Source organism: Taurulus bubalis (genome assembly GCF_910589615.1).
Source record: "Taurulus bubalis genome assembly, chromosome: 9".
Taxonomy (NCBI): domain Eukaryota; kingdom Metazoa; phylum Chordata; class Actinopteri; order Perciformes; family Cottidae; genus Taurulus; species Taurulus bubalis.
Genome location: NC_136597.1, coordinates 17,790,058 through 17,812,845, shown reverse-complemented (window position 1 = coordinate 17,812,845; position 22,788 = coordinate 17,790,058). Strand labels below are relative to the sequence as shown.

General features: G+C 42.6%; 3 protein-coding genes across 3 annotated transcripts; 2 read left to right on the top strand and 1 right to left on the bottom strand.

Moving 5' to 3' along the window:
- Positions 1-894: 894 nt before the first annotated feature.
- On the top strand, positions 895-8,238 carry epx (eosinophil peroxidase; the record flags this gene model as incomplete). The annotated part of the gene is made up of 17 exons (XM_079223348.1): positions 895-912; positions 999-1,086; positions 1,179-1,269; positions 1,377-1,552; positions 1,976-2,108; positions 2,218-2,347; positions 2,433-2,639; positions 3,042-3,408; positions 3,487-3,647; positions 4,149-4,407; positions 4,499-4,669; positions 5,520-5,757; positions 5,839-6,050; positions 6,134-6,298; positions 6,860-6,943; positions 7,112-7,208; positions 8,181-8,238. The coding sequence occupies 17 exons, from the start codon at positions 895-897 to the stop codon at positions 8,236-8,238; spliced, it is 2,655 nt and encodes an 884-aa protein (XP_079079474.1).
- A 543-nt stretch (positions 8,239-8,781) lies between these two features.
- rab3il1 (RAB3A interacting protein (rabin3)-like 1) lies at positions 8,782-17,254 on the bottom strand (the record flags this gene model as incomplete). Its single annotated transcript, XM_079224195.1, has 12 exons — positions 8,782-10,208; positions 10,341-10,407; positions 10,498-10,597; positions 10,922-10,945; positions 11,176-11,288; positions 11,745-11,873; positions 12,734-12,853; positions 13,035-13,271; positions 13,507-13,584; positions 13,972-14,067; positions 14,186-14,369; positions 17,037-17,254. 12 exons carry the CDS (start codon positions 17,252-17,254, stop codon positions 10,123-10,125), a joined length of 1,452 nt encoding a protein of 483 aa, XP_079080321.1. The 3' UTR covers positions 8,782-10,122.
- Positions 17,255-18,727: 1,473 nt separating this feature from the next.
- best1 (bestrophin 1) lies at positions 18,728-22,509 on the top strand (the record flags this gene model as incomplete). Its single annotated transcript, XM_079223347.1, has 9 exons — positions 18,728-18,879; positions 19,235-19,329; positions 19,407-19,640; positions 19,932-20,086; positions 20,209-20,286; positions 20,801-20,953; positions 21,050-21,130; positions 21,205-21,356; positions 21,447-22,509. 9 exons carry the CDS (start codon positions 18,728-18,730, stop codon positions 22,507-22,509), a joined length of 2,163 nt encoding a protein of 720 aa, XP_079079473.1.
- Positions 22,510-22,788: the final 279 nt, after the last annotated feature.

Here is a 22,788-nt window from a genome sequence, read left to right as displayed (position 1 = left end):
TCACATAAAGTGGATTATGGGTAATGTGGATCAACAGAGTTGATATTAATACCATCGTATTGAAATGGGACAGATGACTCATTTGATGGTATCACACACCTGGGGCATCAAAGGGAAGATGCAGGCGGCCTGGGGCTTCACATTTGAGCTCTAAGGAACCGGACACAAGCAAACTTTGAGTCACATCCTCTGCCCTGGTTTAACTGAGACCTTTCTGTTCTCATTTTCATCCTCATCCTTGGTTCTTCAATCATTTCCCAGAATGCTCATCTTCCAGCTAACCCACCTGTCTGCATCACTGGCACAGGGACGATCAGATTGAAGGTTTTGACATGTGGCAAAGACAGACACACTTGTAATGAAAATGAAAGATGTACTTTACATGTCATTGTAAAATGTCATTTACTGCTAAATAATAATAAATTATTCATCTTTTCAATCTGCTTTTAAAGTGCACATTGAATATTTCAACTGCCTGTATTTGTTTGGTTGATTGTGTCCACTTCTACAATACTTCACTCCAATATTCTCTCCAGGGATGAGTAGAATAGTTAATTTGATTGAAATGATCCAAATATGACAGATGGTTTTCATCATGAGGACAGAAGTAAATTTGATTTGAATGTTATTAGGTCGAGGCAGAGAGTCCAGTGTTTGATGTTGCGTTCCTGTCACCAGTAGGACAGATAAGGGGATTCTGCACATACCTGTTGGCTCTGCTGCCGGTGTATAAATGGCAACCTCGATGCTCGGGGATGAACACATACGGACGCACACACCGGTTGGTCCAGATAAGTCATGCTCAGTGTAGTGGCAGAAAACTATGAGCGTGATTAGTTTTCTAAACCTGAAGCTAATCCTTTCTGTACGGATTGAACAGTTTTAATGTTCTAGATGGACTCAGCACTCATGGTGAGTTAACGTTTTTTTCCTTCTTAATTTAATCGAATAAAGTAACACATTTTTTGAGATATTCAGTTAGGTGTGTTCTGCTCTAGGTGCCGGTCTCTCTGCTTGGACTGGCTCTTGTCCTGCTCTCCCTCCCTGAGCATGCTTCTCTGAGCAGAGTATTTGACAACACCTCAGGTAGGATTTCTGGTTGATTCATATTGATGATATATATGATAGATATTTAGGTTTTCTAACTGAATCTATGTTTTCCTTTGTGGTAATGGCAGGAACTGTGTATCCAGGATCTGTATTTGTAAAGGAGGCACTTCAGAGGGCGACTAAGCTCACTGATGCTGCTTACGCGCGCACCAGTGAAAGGTAAAAATGACATGGTCACCATGGAAATATTTCAGACCCACTGCAAAGCTTATCATCATTTTACATCTCTACAGCTTTGTTTTACTAGACGCTAATAATGTTTCCAGGGTGAAGAAGTCTCTGTCTGAAGGCGCTCTGAGGCCCAGTGACCTGCTGGCTCAGTTCAAACAGACTGAAGCCAGGACCAGGACTCAGATCATGGCTGCAGAGCTGTTGGACAACACAGTGGAGCTGATCAGAGAGATGGTCTACACTCACACTATGGTGCAGCCCGACCATCAGGGTACAGAGCAGCAGAAACACACAACACATGGAGATGTTTCAGCACCGTTATGGCTGCTAAGCTTTAATTTTTATAGCTTTAAAAAATATATATATTTTTAATTTATCCACATAATGTTAATTTTTCGGCTGGTTTAAGTTCAACACAAAAAGGATCCTACGTTTAACCTCATGGAGCCACCAAAAAATCCAAAGCCTTTTTAAATTGATGTTTGTTCTTTCTCTGTGAGTTAAGTTTTGCACATGGTACAAAGTACAAATTCACACTTCAGAGCACGTTTTTTCAAATAGGTTGGTCATTTGAGCAAATGACGAACTGATCAACCACGGCAAACAAGTTAAAGCCAGCTGTTCTGTTTTTTTCTTCTAAATATTATAGTTATTTGTATGACTTACATGTTGTGTTAACTATATGTTCCCACAGAGCTGCTGAGTGAAAGAGACATGGAGAATCTACTGCAGGTGACCGGCTGCTCCGCTGAGCTGCAGAAACCCAGCTGTGACACCGGCTGCCTGTCTGAGCGCTACAGGTCCATCACAGGAGAGTGCAACAACAGGTTATTGCTCACACAATATAACACATGTAGTCCCAGAGCAATGCTGACTTATAATATATGTGGTTGTTGTTTTGATAACTGTCTGTTGTGTGTTTTCTGTCCTGTTAAGACACAATCCGAGGTGGGGGGCTGCAAACATCCCATATTCCCGCTGGCTGCCGGCAGAGTACGAGGATGTGTGGGGGATGCCCAGAGGCTGGGATCCAGAGCACACCTACCATAACGCCAGTCTGCCTCCAGTAAGAGTCCTGCAGCAGCCCTCAGTCGTCCTCTGGCCCGTCTTCTGCCGTAGTTGAAACCCTCTTGATTTTGTTTGGTGTCCAGGTGCGGCTGGTGTCTCAGGAAGTGCTGTTCACTCACAATGACAACATCTCTTTGGACTCCACTCTCTCCCACCTGCTGGTGGAATGGGGTCAGTGGATTGACCACGACGTGGTGCTGACGCCTCAGAGCCCCAGCACATCTGCTTTCAGGACCGGAAATGACTGCACACACACCTGCAGCCGCGACACGCCCTGCTTCCCCATACAGGTACTCTTTACTATCAGCTGCTTCTCAGTTGTGTTTTGGCTTGATGATCCTGCATCTTTGATTTCATTTAATAAACATAGAACTTGTATTTATCTTCAAAGAAATGTGTGTGCCTAAGACGCTCAATATACATACTAAAATAAGTATTTCAATTGTTTACATTTTCCATATATGCATACAGTACACAGTGGCATATACATGCAATATACATATGAAAATAAAATAAATAAACTGAGGTGCAAAGTACAAAGGAAGGTGCATGACAAAAATGAACCACTTGCAATGCTATACAATAAGGCATTTTCTCACTTTTATGATGAAAAAATAGTTTACTGGTTAAAACAAGAATATTTGTTTTCTCCTCATCATCCACTATAAAAAACACATAACCTCTCTCCCCAGATCCCTCTGTCAGATCCTCGCAATGGCGTCCAGAGTTGTATGCCTTTCTTCCGCTCTGCTCCCAGCTGTGTTGCTGGAGTCTCGACTCGTAGCCGCCGAGAGCAGCTCAACGCCATCACCTCCTTTGTAGATGCCAGTATGGTGTACGGCAGCTCCGCTAGTCTGGCCTCGACTCTGAGAAACCGCTCATCTCCTCTGGGCTCGATGACCCTCAACTCCCAGCACTCAGACCAGGAGCTGGCCTACATGCCATATTTGCCACGCCGACAGGCTCACCTGGACCCCTGCGGCCCCCGAAACTCCATCACCTCAGGGGCATTTAAAAGATCCAAGAAGCAGGAGAACACCACATCCTGTTTTCAAGCTGGTGAGCGAGTGAATGTAAGGAGTTGTCATTTGTCTGCAGGCTTCATTGGAGTTTTTGTTTATGATTTATGTTTCCCAGGTGATTCAAGAGCTAATGAACATCTGGGCATGATTGCGCTGCACACACTCTTTCTGAGAGAGCACAACCGGCTGGTCAAAGAGCTGCACCTGCTTAACCCTCACTGGAGCCCTGATACACTTTATCAGGAGGCCCGCAAGATCATGGGAGCCATTCATCAGGTATCTCTAGCAGCTTCCATCTGCACAGCAAGTCATTTTTCCGGAGTTACTATTATTTTCCCCTAAAGGAGTAATATTTCAGCATTTTGGAGCGTAATTACTAGCCGTTGTCAGTAGAGTAGGAGCAAATATTCAGAATAAAATCTATTGGAGTAAACCAGCGTGACCACGCCCACTACGGTTCCTTAAGTTCCGTTTCCTCTCGCTACACTGGAGCTAAAGGTTCATGGGACGGAAGAGAGCTGAAAGGAGTTTAATCCAATTCTAGTAAATTATCATCATGTAGAGTTAAATATCTAATCATGTAGCGTTAAATATGAACACTGAATAGAGTAAAAAAGAAATAAAAATATGAATTATTAACTCTGTGTAGAAGTGTAGATTTTACTCTATTTAGACTGGGACCAAATGTTATATTTTTAGTCATTTTTAGTCATTTTTTACTCTGTTCACTTATACATGAGCGTTCCCAGCACTCTGACCTTCTTTTTATCTTTCCAGATCCTAACATGGGAGCACTACCTGCCGCGGGTCCTCGGTGAGAGTGCCATGTCTCTTCTGCTGCCTCCCTATAAGGAGTATAATCCCGAGGTGGATCCCAGCATCGCTAACGTCTTTGCAGCTGCTGCATTTCGTTTTGCCCACGTCACCGTGCAGCCAGTGGTGACCAGGCTGGGGCCAGGATACACCACCAACTCCCAGCATCCCCAGCTGCCTCTGCATCATTCACTGTTTGCCTCTTGGAGGGTCGTGCAAGAAGGTAAAACTACGATGACGTCATATTTAACTCAAATTACATACAATTTACTCATCTTATCTGTTTCTACCTTTTTTTTCTCCTGGTGTGTCAGGTGGTATAGATCCTGTACTACGCGGCCTGTTGCTGTCTCCGGCAAAGCTGCAGACTCCAGGTCAGATGATGGTGGAGGAGCTGACAGAGAGACTGTTTCAGGCACAGGGAGGGATGCCTCTGGACCTCGGGGCCCTTAACCTCCAGAGGGGCCGGGATCACGGCCTGCCTGGTACCAGGTTTCTTTCTTCTGGCACAGTACAGGTTTTTATTGTCATGGTAGCTTTTTACATTACAGCTTAGTAGTAACATGGTTATAGTGTAGTAATAGTTTGAATGTAAAGGAGCAATAATTAAGCAACTGATTAGTTGACTAATTAAACAAGTCAGTATAATATGTCATAACGATTTCATAAAAATGTAAAAGTCTAAGTCATAAAAGAGTCAAAGTATTCTTTGCCAATAATATCTCATAAAAAGGTCATGGTTTAGTATTTCATGAAAATGTCACAGTATAATTTATCTTTCAAATCTCATAAAAAGTAATGGTATTGTAAATTATAAAAAAGTCATGATGTGACAAAAAGTAATAGTAGAGCTTGTCACGAAGATGTCATAAAAGAATAATAGTGTATTGAACATAATAAAAAGGTCATAGTATGTCACACGAATTGCACACACATAGTTTTGAATTGCACACACACAGTTTCATTAAAAATTATAGAATGTCATAATTTTATTTTACAATAATACTATAATCTGTCATAAAAAAGTAATTGTATAGTAAGCTATACATATGTCATAATATAATATGTCAAAATAAAGTATGCCATAACAATCTCATAACAACTATTGTATAGAATGCGATTAAATAGTAGTATGTCATCAAAAAAAAGTCATGTCATAAAAGTGTCATAGAAAAGCCTTTAAAAAGTCACATTACAGTATGGCAAAAAAATGTATAGTACGTGTAAAAACAGAATGTTCATTTATTCAAATGTTTAGTATATGTGTTTTCTCAGGTAATTGAACCCCGGTATTTAACGCTGCCCCTCACCTCCTGTCCCCTCTCTCCCCATTAGGATACGGCTCATGGAGAAAGTCCTGCGACCTCTCTGTTCCCAATACTACATCAGAACTGGCTGAAATTCTGACTAACTCCACTTTGGCTCACAAACTCCAGCTCCTGTACAGGACGCCACACAACATCGATGTGTGGGTGGGGGCCATCTCTGAGCCCGCTCTGCCAGGAGGCCGAGTCGGCCCACTGCTGGCCTGCCTCCTGGCGAGACAGTTCAGAGCGCTGAGAGACGGGGACAGGTGATACGAAATCCTCCGATGTAACATTATGACCATTAAAATGCAAGAAGAGACATCTGAAACTGTCTTTTGTCTCCCCAGCTTTTGGTGGGAGAGGGAAGGCATGTTCACCAGCACCCAGAGGAGACACCTCCACGGCGTCTCTTTGTCCCGTATCATTTGTGACAACAGCCACATCACTCATGTCCCCGCTGACCCGTTCTCACGTACCGAGAGGCCGGAGGACATGCTGGCATGCTCGCATCCCCTGATCCCCCTCCTCAACCTCAGCCCCTGGAAAGAGCCAGACACAGGTGAGGACGTAGAAAAAAAAACAATGTGATGTCAGGTTTGTCATTTGTGAATTCACAAGGACATTGTCTGCCCTCTCTTCCAGATCCCAGCTGTGGTCCCATACCCAGGATTCATGCTAGCTACTCTTTGCTCTGCGGCTCTGTGATTCTGTATCAGTGTCACTCTGGCTTCGAGCTGCTGGGATCTTCATCCGTCAGCTGTGATCCAAACAGCCGGCAGTGGAGCCCCACACCCCCAACGTGTCAAGGTACGAAGACTGAACTAAGGCCTGGTGACACGGCTGGAATAAATAATAAGGTTACAAAGTTACAAAATTATTCTTAAGACCAGTGCCGCAAAATATGGTTGATTTTGCAATCACATTTAACAAAATGATGATGATCTTGAGATTCAGATGTGAAGCAAAAAATTGAAAACATAATCAGCAAAACAACCTCCCAACAAGGTCCATTCATAAGGCGTTCTGGAGCTTTTGATCTCACCACATGGTCTTCCTTAGCAGATGCGAGTTTTCCCAGATGTCATGCAATTGTAGCTGTTTAAATTCTTATTTCTCTGAGCACATTGGCCTGCAATTTGACATATGTAGTTAGTTCTTGCCTTTGGAAACAGTAGTCGACAAAATAATCTCAGCACAAGGTTCAAGCCGACATGAAGACGTCCACAGATGCGATCAAAAGCTCCAGGAGGGTTAAATTGATCTTGAGGTGAAATTGCTTTGCCAACTACCAGTTTGTTTTTGTGAGAAACCAGCTATTAGATAAAAAATGCATGTGTCATTGACAGTGTTTTTGCCTGATTGTTGCAGATATTAATGAATGTACAGAACAAACATCTGTCTGCCCACAACATCTGGAGTGTCTCAACATACCGGGTTCCTTTATTTGCTCAGGTTGGTTCAGATTATTTGAAGAGGCCCCTTCTTTTGGCACATTTTCTGCCTGTTTGATATTTGGTGCTGAATGCTTATGTTGTTAGGTACTTTGCAACTTTTGTTTTGAAAAGTCACAACATAAAAACATCTCTTTCTTCTGGTCCTGAACCTTCATGTTTGATCCAGAACCCTCCTCGCTGTCCGTCGTCTCCGTCGTCACTGCAGTGGTAGTCGTGATTGGTGGCGTGGCGGTTCTGCTGATGATCATGTTCTGTTGTCGAAGGTAAGACACTGAAGGTACAAATCGACTTAATGGGTCCAGGTGTTTCTGTTATTGTATACAAATACTAAAGGACTGCTTATATAATCTGTGTGGCCCAGATCAGATCTTAAAAACAATGACTAAATCCTAGTGGAGGATCAGGTATTCAGATCCTTAGTGTAACTTGCATTGGTAACCTATTTTCCCATGTTATGTGTCTAAGTGACTAATGGGGAAAACCATTTTTTTAGATCGATCCAGTATTCAGGGATAACTCTGGAACTGCCACCCACGAAACAAGCTGCGATAGCAATTTTGCAGCATTTTTTTTTTTTTTTTACTACATTCACTATAAGTGCTTGTTTTTGCCACCGACTCGTGTAATGTGTCTGATAACATGAAAATGACCCTCCAGAGAAATCATTTTGTTTTTCTTTACCTTTTTGCTTGGTCTGGTCTTTTTGTTATTCACATAAAAGCCATCTATATATTCAGCAATGGCATTTAAAATCTTTAAGAGAACTCGCATTTCCACCTTAGAGGTGAAGTCTAAAGAAAACGTTCTCATTCCGCAGTAAGATTTTCCCCATCAGTGTTTTAATAGTATAAATTAGTTAATAATATTACTGCTGCACTAATGTGCATGTTGCATTTCATTGATAAAGAGGTTTCGCTAATTTGAATACAAAGAAATAAAAAGGAACCCATAAAGAAAAACGTGGATACAGTGTAATGTAAAAAGTAAACAATAACTGAAACTATGAGACAACTTCTCTGGAGGATATAGTTGAGTAGAAGTATAAAGTAAAGTACACATACCTTGGATTTGTACTGTACTTAAATGTAATTGTACTTAGTTACATTCCACCCCTGCTAAATTCATACATATTTAGTAAATTGACATGTTCTATGAATTGTTCTTTTCCCCTTCTAACATAAAACACAACAGTAGTTTTTTAATTAAATATGAATAACTAAAAATCTCTTTTGCAGATATTTTCCCAAGAAAGAAGAGTTGGTCAATGCTGAATGTTGCCAGGGGAAACATTAAAGAGTTTGTTTTAATGTTCTTCTAAAGCATGTTATTTGATCATCTTATACTGTCTTCATTATTTTCAGTTGCAAATGTATCGATCTTTGCACTTTCTGTCTATAGTAGTAGAATATTTTGTCTTGTTAATTTTCATCACGAAGGCTAGACGAGCATTTTACATTGATAAGTATCTCTGTTGTTGATCTTTGTAGATAACTACAGTTTGTACCTATAAAACATGACGGGATCTGCACGTGATCACATGTTTTGTCCTCTGACTACACATTATGTCACGGACCAATCCAAGTCAAACTATTTAGTAGAGTTGTAGACTGTACGATGAGGCCGTGAAAACACAATAACAAGCTTATAGAAGTTTATTTCAATCCGGAAACGGAAATCTTACTGGAATGTCTGCTCCAAAAAGAGATTTTCATACCATAAAGCCTCTCTGAGCGGGATATCGTCTCTGTATCCCTGTTCCTGATTCCTGCTTACAGCCCCGTTAGGTAACCGTGTGTTTCAGAGCGTTTGGTATCGGGGGAACCGGGTTCCTGGTGACGACCTTAATCTAAAGCCAAGTCGGCGCCGTGCCCTGAAAGAAATAGGTCTGCATCATCTTTCCCGAACTTTAGTCCAATTCCCAAAGAGCTGACATCTAAACCAGCTAATTCGTTTATCTTCTGTCAGATTTTGCTCAAACAAGACCTATAAATCTCACACACACACTTCAAAGGTGATGTAGTGAGGCTACAATGCCTCATATTTAATGGAGTGTTTTTGATTATCGGTACACTGAGGGTAGGAACCTCGAAGCCCTAAAGAAGGCTAAGAAGCCGTTATTGCACTTTGACACAATATTCTTCATTTTTACCTTCAACGGAGTGTTTTCTGCAAAAATTGGACATTAACAACAATAATAATAATAAAGCTATACTATGAAGTACAACCAATATACACTGTATATATATGGCTATGTACTACATTCATGCAAAGTAATTTATGGCTTTTACATGTACATACTCTTCATTGCAAACATGCAAAACTACAGTTGTACATATTGCAATCACTTCTATTGAAGCTTGTTCATTTTCTGACTACGTTGAGCGTGAAGGTGTCATAACTAAGTCATTAACATTATTTTTGATTATGAACTTCATGTGAGGCTTACACAAAGCCGTTTCATTTGCGTGTTCATACAAGGCATCTAGAACAAGTAGTGCAAGAGTACATCAACAGAATGAAGGCCATGCTGAGACAAGTCCGTGGTGTTTGAGCTGATAACCGAAAGTAACTTAAGAGATGTGCTAGTGAGCATTATATTTATGTAAGAATGAACCCAACCCAAATAATTGTTTGGTGGAAACCACAAGGACATTGTCAATCTCACAGGAGAATAATTACATTACATGGTTACATAAACGTATGTAATACTTGAGGTAAGAGACAAACTCAATTCTCTACACTGCTTTCATTTCATTTGTGCTCATCTTTTCATCAGACTCACATGAAACATGGAGTCCATTTGTATTAACATGAGAAGCTGTGTATACTCTGCCGGGGAGGTTCAGAAAAAGTAACAATTCTCTTCACCGGTGGAGAGAATTACTGGAAGCCTGCAGTAATAACAGAACACATATTTTACATATCTGGGAATACCTCCATCTTTAAAGTCAAGTTCTTTTACTTCTTTCTGTGCCGGTTTAACTCATAAAAGTGGCACAGGAACATTTTCTACTTCCCTTGTTGCTCAATCTCTGCTGCAGCACTAATGCTGGACAACTCCGGCTACAAAACCTGATCCAAGAACTGTTCATTACCACAATTTAACCCTGACCTTGAATAAACAAGGTCCTGGGATCATGCCGTCCTTTCGGGTGTTTCGGTGGACTGACGGGTCCTCTAGCCCTGGTCAGTGAGGTAGAAACCTAACTTGGCCACAGTCATCTCTCTGCGGAGACGCATCACCTCCCAGAACATCTGCTCCGCTGCACCAAGGCAAAGAGACAACAACAACATAAGATACAACACGTCAGCTGCCTGAATAAAATTTGTCGGCAAAGCAAAAGATTCATACTAAGAAAATAACAGATTTAAAATACAGGTTAGTGTTAATTTACCATCGTGTCTCACCAGGCCCTGCTGGATGTAGCGGATATAAGTGAAGAAATTGCAAACAGCTGTGATCTAGAAAGGTGAGATAAAGACGAGGTCACATGTAGCAACACTTAACAGCAGTGTGTCTAATGGAGGTTACAGAGATCGAGTGATAGTTACCCGTGTTCGGCTGGACGGAGAGATGTAATAGTAGCTCCCCTTGTCCCCAAGTTTAATGCGATGTCGGCAGAGGCGCGTCATGCCGCTCAATGCACATTTTCTACAAACAGAAAGATCAGTTGTCAGACAATTACTGCTATATCCACTGCCGTGGATACACACTCGGGCAACTTTGAATTAAGACTTAAGTGAGAACACGTTCCAGATACAAACATTTTTAGAAGAGAAACAGCAGCAACAACAAAAATAGTGCACAATCAGAAAGTTAGTCACTGGAAGAGGAAAAAGGTCCATTAATATATATTCAGACACATGCAGAAATCATTCATTGACAGATTTGTTGAAGACCTTTCAGATACTTGGACTTCATGCAACAGTAATGTGTGTTAGTGAAAAGCAAGGGATTGTTCCTGAGAGGACTTACGTCTCTATTTCTGCTCTAAAGCCACTGGAAAGAAAAGATTATCTTAAATCAGACAGTGATTAGAAATGTGCCCATTAATTAAATCCCTCTCAGATATGTGTAAAGACTGAGAAACCTTCAGCTATGACCAGTAATCATCAGGGGGAAGTACAAAACCAAAGAGTGTGTTTTCCGTGTTGATTTAACCATTGTTTAGCAGTGAATGGTGAAAGAGAGGACTCATTGATAGATGATACGTCGTCGTGATAACTCACTTCGGGCCGCCACACTCGATAGCGGAGGCTTTGACCATCGGCAGCGCCGACATGGCCACAGGCTCGATAGTCAAAGAGTTGTTTTCCACTGCACTCTGCACCAGCTGCGACAGCTGTGGAGAACAGTAATCAATCATGTTAACATGACGTTAAACTGATAACTTATATATATATATATATATATATATATATAAAATAAATATGATGATTTTAACAATATATATATATATATATAGCAATGGTCTGTTCAAGCGGCGGTCTGCTATGAAGAAGGAAATAGAAGTGTAATAATGTGCACGTAGTCCAGCGACTTGCTCCCCAACTCCAGACAAAGATTTTGATTTTAATTTGCCAGAAAACAGACTAAACAAACAAAGAAAGTTATCGATGAATTTGACCGATTAGCATTCATTTGATGTATTTTTGAAAAACAAATGTTCTGTGGCTATTGCAATAATATTGGTATCATGAATTCTTTTAAACCAGGATAATAGTGTAGTGAAAAAGGGATATTCTGACAGACCCACTACAAACAATGAAATATAAAAAACGCAGTGGTAGATTCTGACCTCAGATCTCGTGAAGGAGAGGCAGGGTCCGATATCTTCTCTGTAGATGCGACTCAAGAAGGCAGAGGAGCGCTCTACACTTGGGTTCTCCTTCCACAGCAAAAACTCAGCATACAGAACCGAGTCGATCTGAAAAAAGAAAACAATCAATCAAACTCACATATTAGACCGCTTACAGACGAAATGTTTTTTCCACAGTCAACTGTTACGACCAACTCTTTCCCAAACCAGTCAGAAGCCATAAACATTGTTGAGCTTCGCATTGTTTTGTCAACCATAAAAATAATGGTTGTAATTATCAGAAATCTGAAAGACTCAAGGGCCAGACGCACAGAAAGCTATATATGGCAAGCTTAATCTGTTAATTTGATCTGACTAATGAAAGTCCTAGTTCAAAACATTAGAGTGGAAAATATGGAATTATTGAAAGATAGAAGCTTAACTAATGTAAAATTGGTGTCACAAGATCTGCAAGATGGAAGAAGTATCACTCTGTTGGAGTTTTTGAAACTACAAAAACACTCGCTCTGGTACAGTGGTTACAGAGTGAAGCCTCTGTACCTCATAAACAATCTTTGGCTGAGAACAGACTGTCCTGCAGAAAGCCAACAAACTGACATCAAGTTACAAACAGAATTTAAGTAGTGCAGCTGATGTGACCTACCGCATGCAAAGTTGATCATTTTAACCAGTGAAAGCCACGGTAGTAGTATTATTACTGCTAATTAATAGTGTACTTCTTGAATTAAATATTATCCTCTGTAAAAAAAAAGTGTTAGTATTTCATTCCTTCTAGTTCTCTCCAAACAGGTACTGCTGCTGCAGAGAAAAATAGCTTTGTTCGATGGATCCTCTTGACGTTTTAAAATCAAAACAAAGTAGTTTGACACGTGTACGACCATTTAAATCTTAAGGTGTACTTAAAAATAAGTGCGTGAGGCGTTTAAGGCGTTTGGGCCCTTACTGCCTGGTCGAAGAGATTCAGTTACCTGTCTGCCGTCAGTGCTCAGCCCCTCCCCCCGCTCATGCCAGTGAGGGTCAAAGGTCACACTGACAGATTGGCCAGGAAGAAGGCAGAGTATCAGAGAGAGGAGAGCAGGAACAGCAGGCTGAGAGAGGAAGAGAAACCAGAGACGGAGAGGAAGAACGAGTCAGAAGAGGTTAGTACTGGGAGAGGAGAAAAAAGCAGAGAGAACTTGAGATACAAGTAACTGGAAACAGGGATGAGGGGTAGAAACAGAAACACACAAAGGAGAAGAGAGGCAAATGTACAAACTACATGAAGGTTACCTCTCGGTCCTCTTGGGCCGCAGGCTCAATGGAAACTGAGGACGGTTCTGGTTTTCCAGGTGAAGATGGAAAGGCACCGCTCGCGCTCTTATTGCGGACGTGGCCCCCGACATGTTTGTACGCGCCCCTGGCTCCTGACGGCTGCAGCTGTGGATGCAGCTGTCGGTTTGGTGAAGAAGGTGTTGATGTCAGCACCAGAGTCTTGAGCGCCGTCACTTCTGCTTGCAGAACATCAATCTGGGAGCCAGATGCAGAAAAAGTACAGAAGAAATAAAGAAAAGGGAAGTAAGATCAATAACAGTGACTTTATTTTCTGAGATCAAATGTATATATGTAATAAACATTAAATAGCAGCCGCCAATTTGTAAGACGATCAGTTCAATATAAAAATTGTTCAGCTGCAATGAATGGATTTAAATGAGGCAAAAAGGTTCATGATCTTTAACTGCAGTACAGAAACGTCACCACACACCTTTCCCTGAGCTTCTCTCAGTTGTTTCTCCGCTGCCGCTTGTTTGACGTTAGCTTCATGCACCATCTTGTGAGCTTCCTGTTGTGATGGAGATTGAAACAGTCAGACAAAACTAGACATCTGGAAAATCTTGATGAACATGTCCCTATTTTCTGATGTTTCATAGATTAATTAAAAAAACAATGAATCACAAGAGGCTAAAATGTTTCGTCGAGCTGAAGCGAGATAAAGAGTTGATTATTGATAAAAATGTCATTCTCTGTGGGTTCATAACTAGATGCGATCCCTTTCACATTACACGTGTGATCTCATTTGATCATATCATAAATGCTGATATGAACAGAATTAAATGCAGTAAATGTTTTTACTGCAATGCAAATTATGAATTAGAAGACCTGTTCCTATAATCATCAGGGTCTAAGTGTCCAGATTACAGTCAGTCGGAGAGCTTTGATCATTGCTTACTTCAAACAGACTGGCAGTCAGCTCCTCCAGCTCCTGCTCCAGTTGATTCCTGACCTGCGACAGACGCTCACACTCCTTGTCCTTTAGTTTCAGTTCCTGAATTTTGTGGGAGTAAAGTTCACAAACACATTTAACAAGGAAGGACATTTGCATAGTCAGTTTTTTTTCAGGTCACACATTGCTGTGTGCGTTAGCACGAAGTAGGTTACGACACCTTCTTTGCAGCGTCCAGCTGATCCCTGAGGATCTCCGAGCCCTTTTCTCGAATTTCTTTTTCTCTGATCTCCAGCGAGGAGCCACGAAGCCGGGAGAGGTTGCCATGGTCTCGGCCTGAGGGGGGCCCAGCCTGGCCTCCTCCCTCCACTCTGGATTTAGGCTCTGGATCCAGATCTACCAACCTAACATAACAGAACATAAAGAGGTCATGTCCACTCCTAAAAAAGAGTGACTATAAAGACAGTCTAATATGATATGAGGTTGATGTAATGATAATGACTGATTACTCCAGAACGTGTCTTCCCTGTATGCTTTGTGCTGCAGGTCATTGTGTTTATGTTTTAATTGTGGGGGCCCAGCGCTGCAGATGTAAATCACCTTTAAGATTTGACTTTAAGATTATTTATTTTTAAGATAACTCTTGTACACATTAAACATTAACATTACATTTCAACAACATGTTGAAAGAGTTGTGCCTTTCAACATAAACCCAATTTAGTTTGGGGTTTTTCCCCATTCACAAATGGATAAACAGAAAGTGACCCTAACGAGGAACATGAAACTACAAAATCCTTAATAGGAAAATATCGAACAATGAATCGTCCCAGATTAATGCATTATTCATAGGATTAATTGCAAGGCTGTTGAACCTACATTTGTTTTGGTCATATACCTAACAAACTGAGAACTGTTAAATATGATAAATACACAATGTAAATGTTTAAAACAATAGTCTGAACTAAACAACAGCACTTTACATTATAATACAAACTTCATTAAAATGTTTCCCGCTTCAGTTCCCAAACAATATTTGCTAATCCTCAGTTTAAAGTAGACAGCAGGATCGTGTCTGCAACATATAAATAAATATGTTCCTTCACAGCTCGGATGATGAATCACTTTCCCTCCGAGAGGAACCCCTCGAGTTACAAACCTCTAATGGACCCCGGACCACAGGTTGAAACCCTCTGCTACTGAATGAGCAACATGCAAACGTCTTAAATCTTAAAGTTGCAAAAACGATCATTAACCAGGGTTAGTAGCCAACGAGTCGTTAGCTCCATAACTTTCCCGTCTGGTGTCCCCGCAGTGTCCGCCCTTACCCGCTGAGTGTCCGCAGATACACCTCCAGCCTGCTGTGTGTCCGCAGCGTCTCCCTCCACTGTCCTTCAGTTATAGTTGTTGTTGTTAAATTAACAAATACCGAACTAACCGAGCTAATGTTAGCTTGTGGTTTCAGTTAAAATCTCAGCTGTTTTAAATCAGCAGAGGAATGCGGACGCTGACGTAGACAACCTACACACAGCGATCTGCTGACAACTAAACAAACGATTTCAAAGCACAACGCAGACTTGCATGACACTTTTCCAGCCGGGTTCTCTTCTCATCTCCGTGGCCTTATTTCCAGGCAGAAAGAAACACACACACACACACACACAAAACCCGAGTGTCTCCACTGCGCTTCTGCCCTTTACGCACCGGTCACATGACAGCGCATCCAGTCCCAACGCCCTGCCCGCCCGACGAGCCCGGGCCGGTCCCGCGCGGAGCCGGCAGGGAGCACCGCCTCCACGCTAACCTCCACAGGCCAGTGACGCCTCGTGTGGAGCTGTTCATCTGGAAGGGGATGCACGTGAGGCTCGAGCTGGTAACCCTTAAAGCCCTAAATAGTGTCTTGATTGTCCTGTGAGGAAACATGTGTATCTGCACCTCGCTGTCTGTGCAACATGTCCATGTTTCCTGTACTGTCTATGCTAATATAGCATGGCCTCAAAGGCTCTGTCTGGTTATGTGAATGATCCACTTTAAGTAGTGTAAACAGAAGCACAATATCAAATAAAAAATAATCATAACTGGGGGACAATCTTCAAGACAGATTAATAAAGCAGGAGCAACTTTCAGGCCCTGTGATTAAGTTTCAATTGAAGCACAAGCCAAATAACACAAAGTAAAGCCTATGTTTAGTTAGCTTTGCACAATTGGAGGTCCATCTTAATTAAGTAATTATCGTACAAAAAAAGGTTTCTATCGTTTCATTTGTTTTACTTTTGCAAACTAATTCCTTGATAATACACATCAAAATTAGAAATTGCAGTATTATCATGCAAAATAATCAAAACTTAATAAAGCACACTGGTTATTGTCAGTAATCCTCCTCTCACACTCTACAAACATCCTTTAACTCTTAAAAGAAGTTAGAAACATCCCGATAACTGAGGAGTTTAAGACAATATTCCAACATCTCTGGTTTGAGTTATTTGCCTCCAGCCAGAGACTTTTGTTTCATATCATCCTTCATCTCTGTCTCTTCCCTCATTTCCTGTCAGCGCTCCACTGTATCCTCTAATAAAGGCAACACAAAGTCCTGATCTGACCTCGCAGGAGACCCCCATCTGAAAGCAGCATAGAGTCTAATGGCTGTAATGCAGAACAAGACTTCACATGCAAAACAAGCCTGAGATAACATCATGTATTGGTATAGTAAAAACCAAATCCACTTCTGTTTGTTTACATACAGTACGTAGTCATTTGACTTGACCACATGGCTGCTACCCAAATGTGATGGTCACCATTCTAAAATAATCAATATTCACGATGGTTAGAAGTTGAGTTCCACTTTACATCATGTCTAATCGAACCTCATGTGGTACATTTATTGTTGTGGATACTTGTGCAATACCGCCTCTTCTGTAACTAAAGGTGGTAACAATATGGTCGAGAGTGAAACACTTGAATCCTTTATATACCTCCATCGTGAAATGATCTAAAACTATACACTTCAAAATTACATTTTAAACCAATCATGTTTGGCCCGTACAGGTAAAATCAAACTCATCTTTCACACTCACCGTCCAACAATGCAGCCCTCCTCCTCGGTGTCCCTGCTGTACCTGTGTGTGGCGGCTGGCTGTCCCGGGGCATCAGGTGTGCCGAAGAACACTGCAGAGGAATAAACTGCTATTCCAGATCTCCCTGCTCTGATGATTTCATATCCTGGACTGGCTGTTGTTGAAGACGGGGGAGATGAGGAAATCTGGACGCTGTGAATTCCCTCAAAAGCATCCATGTCTCGCTGTCTCTCAGGCAGTGCAGAGACTCATCAGAAACGTGTAGATGTCTCCACTGAGGTTACAATCAGTTTGTCCAATGCTTTTAGTGGTATTTGGTGATCCTGATACCTGTGGGTGCCATGCACATACAATTAAAAAATTAAAACAAGTTTCATTTAACATCACGTGAAGACTAAAATAGTTTCACTCAACAGACCTCACAGTCAAAGTCTTGCAGTAGTCAGTGGACGAGTCATGACCTCTACAGTGTTTGAATAACTACCACACGTGCCAGAGGAGCTCAGGCTCTTTTATTTGCCTGTTCTCATGCTAAAGGAATTTTTTTGTGAGATATCCAGTGTAAACATTACTTCAACTTAAGTTAAGAAACAGTGTCACGCAAGTATCACACACACGAGAAGTGCGAGACACTTAATCCAGGATGATTTAAGGACAGACAAATACAGAATATACTCACCAAAGTGATCAAAATTGATCCCCAGTTGTTGCAAGAGCATCAACAAACTGTCAAAACGACTGAAATCGTGCTTTGATAATCTCAAGATTGAACTCTGTCCGCACTTCTCTCTGCTTTTGGGCTCCTGGTTAGACAGGAAGGGTTAATCACTAACACCCTCTGGCGAGTTAGAGTCCTGCTGTACACATTTTTTCCAGCAGAGGGTGGAGGACTCACAGTCTCACCTGATCAAGAGTTTTCCATGAGGAACAACTGAATGATGACTGAATGTTCCCTCTAGGTGTGCAATGAAATCAATACACGAGAATACGTTGAAAGAGAAAATTAACTGGGTGTTACATTTATAGAGCAGAATGGTTTTATAGAGTTATATTTCCAAAATCTGAACACAACTACTCAGCACCAGTGTGTGCGCTCTGCTGTCCTCAGATTTGTTCAGATTAGCAGGACCTGGCCTCACAATGCAGCTTTGTTGCTGAAACAGATTAACACATCAAGTGACCGGAGGTGCAGGAGTCCCTTGCTCTCTTTTTCTTTCCTGCTTCCTTTTCTCCAACATCATTCCAACACATCTTGGGCCGCAGTGACTCCGATGGACAGACCTTTTCATATTGTGTGGTGAGTAAAACCTTCACAGCTTTGTGTTTGAGACCCTCGCATGTTGTATTTGACTGTTGTAGCCCTGCGGACACCTCTTCAAATGTATTGGTGTTTTTTTTAGAGACATGACATAAGGAAAAACTATATTTTAAATGGTTAGGTAAACGTGCAAAAAATGGAAAATTAGTTTCAGTTGATTTAGTGAATCCAAACATATTAAAGAGGATTGAGAAAACATATGATGCTGTTGATTTTTGTTCTACTTTATCATTTTAGATTTGTGACCAAATTGGCCTTATGAGATCCAGGTTGATCGTTGACGTTGAGCTCAGACGAAGCACAGACAACACCGTCACACTGGTTTCCTTCATGTCACGACACAGTCGCCCAGCAAGTTGGCCAGCAAGCAGCGATGACTGTAACGTACTCTCGCAGGGTTGCTGATGCAGGTCTGGGGACCTTCTTTCACCTGCTTCTGCGTTGGAAGGGCAGCATCTATAAACTGCTCTATCGAGAGCTCATCATCTTCACTCTTCTCTACTACTTCTTCAGTATTGTTTATAGGTACTCTCACAGCAGAACTCCAATCTTCCTATATGTTTTTTTTTTTACCTGAACATCTTTGTTACGGATCCCTTAGAATTAAGTTAATTGAAGAATTGTGGCCAAATTCGATGAAGGACATTCCACAGTTGAAACTTGTCAGCCCTCTTTGGAGGACAAACTATGCAACAGAGATATTGTTTCTTAATTATATCGTACGGATCATATAGGGATAGTAAATATAGTTCATTGTCCAAGTGGGAGCAATATGCTGCCTGATTTCTAAAGCAAAAGTTATTTTGGATCAGAAAGTGTCACAGGGCTCACCTCCTTGTGCTTTGGTTGTAATGGACTCAACGGATGTTTCCTTCACCAGGTTTGTGTTAAACGATGACCAGAGGAGGCTGTTCGAGAAGCTGTCGATATACTGCGACCGCTATGCCGAGCTCATCCCAGTGTCTTTTGTGCTGGGTGAGTCCGATTGTTTCAGACCATGTTCCTGGAAGCCTGGCATGCAGTTCTGTACCTGCTAATGTTCTCTCTGCCAGGTTTCTACGTCACTCTGGTTGTGTCCCGTTGGTGGGGCCAGTTCGAGAACGTCCCCTGGCCGGACCGCTTGGCGGCATTAGTGGGTGGTCACGTTCGGGGAGCTGACGAGGCCTCCAGGCTTACCCGACGAACTCTGATGCGATATGCCAACCTCTCTGGTGTGCTCATCTACCGCTCTGTCAGCACGGCCGTCTACAAGCGGTTTCCCACCATGCAGCATGTGGTGCAGGCAGGTACGATGTGGCGATGAAACCATCAAAACTCAATGTTGTTGGGCCTGCCAGTCTTACCACAACCACAATCAGCTGAATCTGTTTGCACTATTTAAAAGACTGAGGAAACCGTGTAAGGTGGTCCAGCATGACACTGGTGTATTTACCATCTGATGTGGTTGAACTATTTGTTACATGTTACTTGGTGATGTAATGAGCTGAGTTAAGAACTAAACACATGGAAACAAACATCTTAAATGCTGTCTCTCTGTGTATCATTCCTTCATTTCCATGCGTGTTCGTGTCCCTCAGGTTTGATGACCTCAGATGAGCTGAGGTACCTGGAGGACTTGCGCTCTCCTCACAACAAGTTCTGGGTTCCCTGTATGTGGTTCGTCACCCTGGCTCTGAGGGCCCGCACTGAGGGTCGCATCAACAACGACGTAGCTCTCACCGCCCTTCTCACTGTGGGTCACCGTGTGCATCTATCTGTCTGCAGGCCAAACAAGTTCATCATCACGTTCTGAAACATTTTCTAAAATTGCTTCCATTTCTCTCTTTTGCCTGTTCTGCTTTTTTCTCTGTTCAGGAGTTGAATAGTTTACGGGCAAAGTGTATGAAGCTGTACGGTTACGACTGGATCAGCCTGCCGCTTGTCTATACTCAGGTTTGGTTGAAATATAGTAGATGCCTTTGCGATAGAACAAATCGTTTTTGCAGTTTTTATGTTATGGTAAAAGTGTGCAAAAAAGAGATAACACTGCTTACATTATTGTTATCTGTTGTCTGAGCACTTTATTCTTATCTTATTTAGACTTTTTGCACTGTTGCTGTCGTTGATTGTTGTTTGTCTCGTCTAATGTCTAGTGTCTAATGTATGCACCTTCCGCCCAACTAAATTCCTCGTCTGTGCAAACATTCCTGGCAATAAACGGTTTCTGATTCTGATTCTGCTCTAATGACTAATATTAATACAATGGCTAATATTAGGCTGCTGGTGAGCTATAAAGAATGTCATTTAGTTTGTTTCTATGACCTTCATCATCATGTACCTAAAATTATTAACCCAGTTTGTCAAAATTATCATTCTGACCCAGTAAAACACAATACTTGACACTTGACAAGAGACCGTTTCCTCAAAGGTAGTTGTGAAACACGCAATGACTAGTGTTTTGAACCAGGTGGCGACGGTGGCGGTCTACAGCTTCTTCCTGGCTTGTCTGATTGGTCGTCAGTTCTTGGATCCAGCCCAAGGTTACTCCGGTCACGATCTGGACTTCTACCTGCCTGTTTTCACCCTGCTGCAGTTTTTCTTCTATGTTGGTTGGCTGAAGGTGAGGCTCAAGTCACGCTGAGGCTGCACAATAAATGTTCTTAACTTGTCCTTCTGAGCTGCATCGTGGTCTTCTCTTTTCTGCTCGTGGTCTCAGGTGGCCGAGCAACTCATAAATCCTTTTGGTGAAGATGATGACGACTTTGAAACCAACTGGCTCGTCGATCGCAATTTACAGGTTTGGATTCAAACTATTTGCCACTTTTACATCAGCCGTCTTGTTCTTCCTGTTTGACATCTGCTGTCTCCCAGGTGTCCTTGTTGTCTGTGGACGAGATGTACGACAGCCTGCCGCTGGTTGAGAGGGATATGTACTGGAATGAGTGTGAACCTCAGCCCCCCTACACTGCTGCCAGCGCTGAACACCGCAAACCCTCCTTCATGGGCTCAGCCCTGGATATCAGGTTCAGTAATGTTTGTATTTTCTAGCAGACCATTTAAAACACTGAAAAATACCCTCTTAATTATATAACCACCTATTTCATCTAAACTAGTGTCCCCAAGGAGGACATGGAATTTCAGTCCAATCTGGAGCAAATCAAAGAACATGAGGAAGCCAACTACTCCACCCCGCTGCTGGGAGGGCTGGGCCGTCTCCTCGGTGTCCAGTCCCCTAACTTTCCTCGCTCCTCCCGGGTCTCTCTGCTGCGCCGCCGCCCTGGAGCTCCACTAAGCCGATTCCCTCTGTACCTGCACCCAGAGGCTCCATCAACTCCAACTCAAAGCCGCCAGCCTTTGAACCACGAGCGAGATCCAGACTATGCCTTCTCCACCATGCCCTTGTATGAGAGACCAGGTTTCTACAGCTGCCCACAAACACCCATCCACTGCGGGCCCCCTGCGGTGCCTCGCCCTCGACCGGCCCGGCGGACTCAGAACGAGTGGGACCGGAGCTGCAGCTCGCTGGCCCCTCACATGGTGGGCTCACAGCTGCTGCCTCCCGACACCCCCAACCACGTCCCCCCACCGCCGTCCTCTGCGTTCCCCTGGCTGAGTGAGGACGACGAGGTCCCAAGTGCCCCAATGTTCTCCTTCCCAGACCCTCCACCTGAACTCTGCCCAATATCTAAACTCAGACCGGGACACGGCCTGCTGTCTCGCCGCCCTCCGCCTCCAGGCCTCATCCTGGACACCCCCCCTTCAGCCGACATTCAGCCGGGGCCTCTGAGTGCTCGGGCTGCAGGTAGCGGAGGAGAAAGGGTGTTCTCGTTCACTCCTCCTTCTCGAACAGGAGCTACAAATCCCATTAATCCCAACAGCAGCTCGAGCAGCATTAATGCAACAAGCACCAACGGCGCCGGTGTGGCGGGAAGTCTCTGCAACAGTGCAAGTCACACTAATTTTAGTAACCAAGGGAACTTCAGCACCAACGGGAGATCAAGCAACGGGAGCACCAATGGTGGGCTGAGCAACAACATGAACACAGTTTCCACTTCGGCGCCATCGCAGCAAGAAGCCAATCAGCAACACTCACCCAATGATTCAGGAATCTCATTGGCTGAAGGGGACCTGCTGGGCGTTTTGGTGGACGGTGGCGTGAAGAAGGAGCAGGACTGAGGAAACAAGGTGTGACTGTTTTTGTATACATGTGGCATTCAAAATATTTCACACAAACATGCACTAATTGATGTTACAGCTGAACCGCATTAGTCCTCTGGAGCCCGACACACAATTGATAAGTATTTTTGACACAGCAGAGTTAATCTCTACTTTTTGTAAAGCTCCTACGGAACAATTAACCTACTTGTAACACCTTTCGAGATTCAACCCTCAACATGTGAAGGAAAAATTAAAAATTATTTCTAGTTACTTACGACTTATGACATGAAGCCAAAA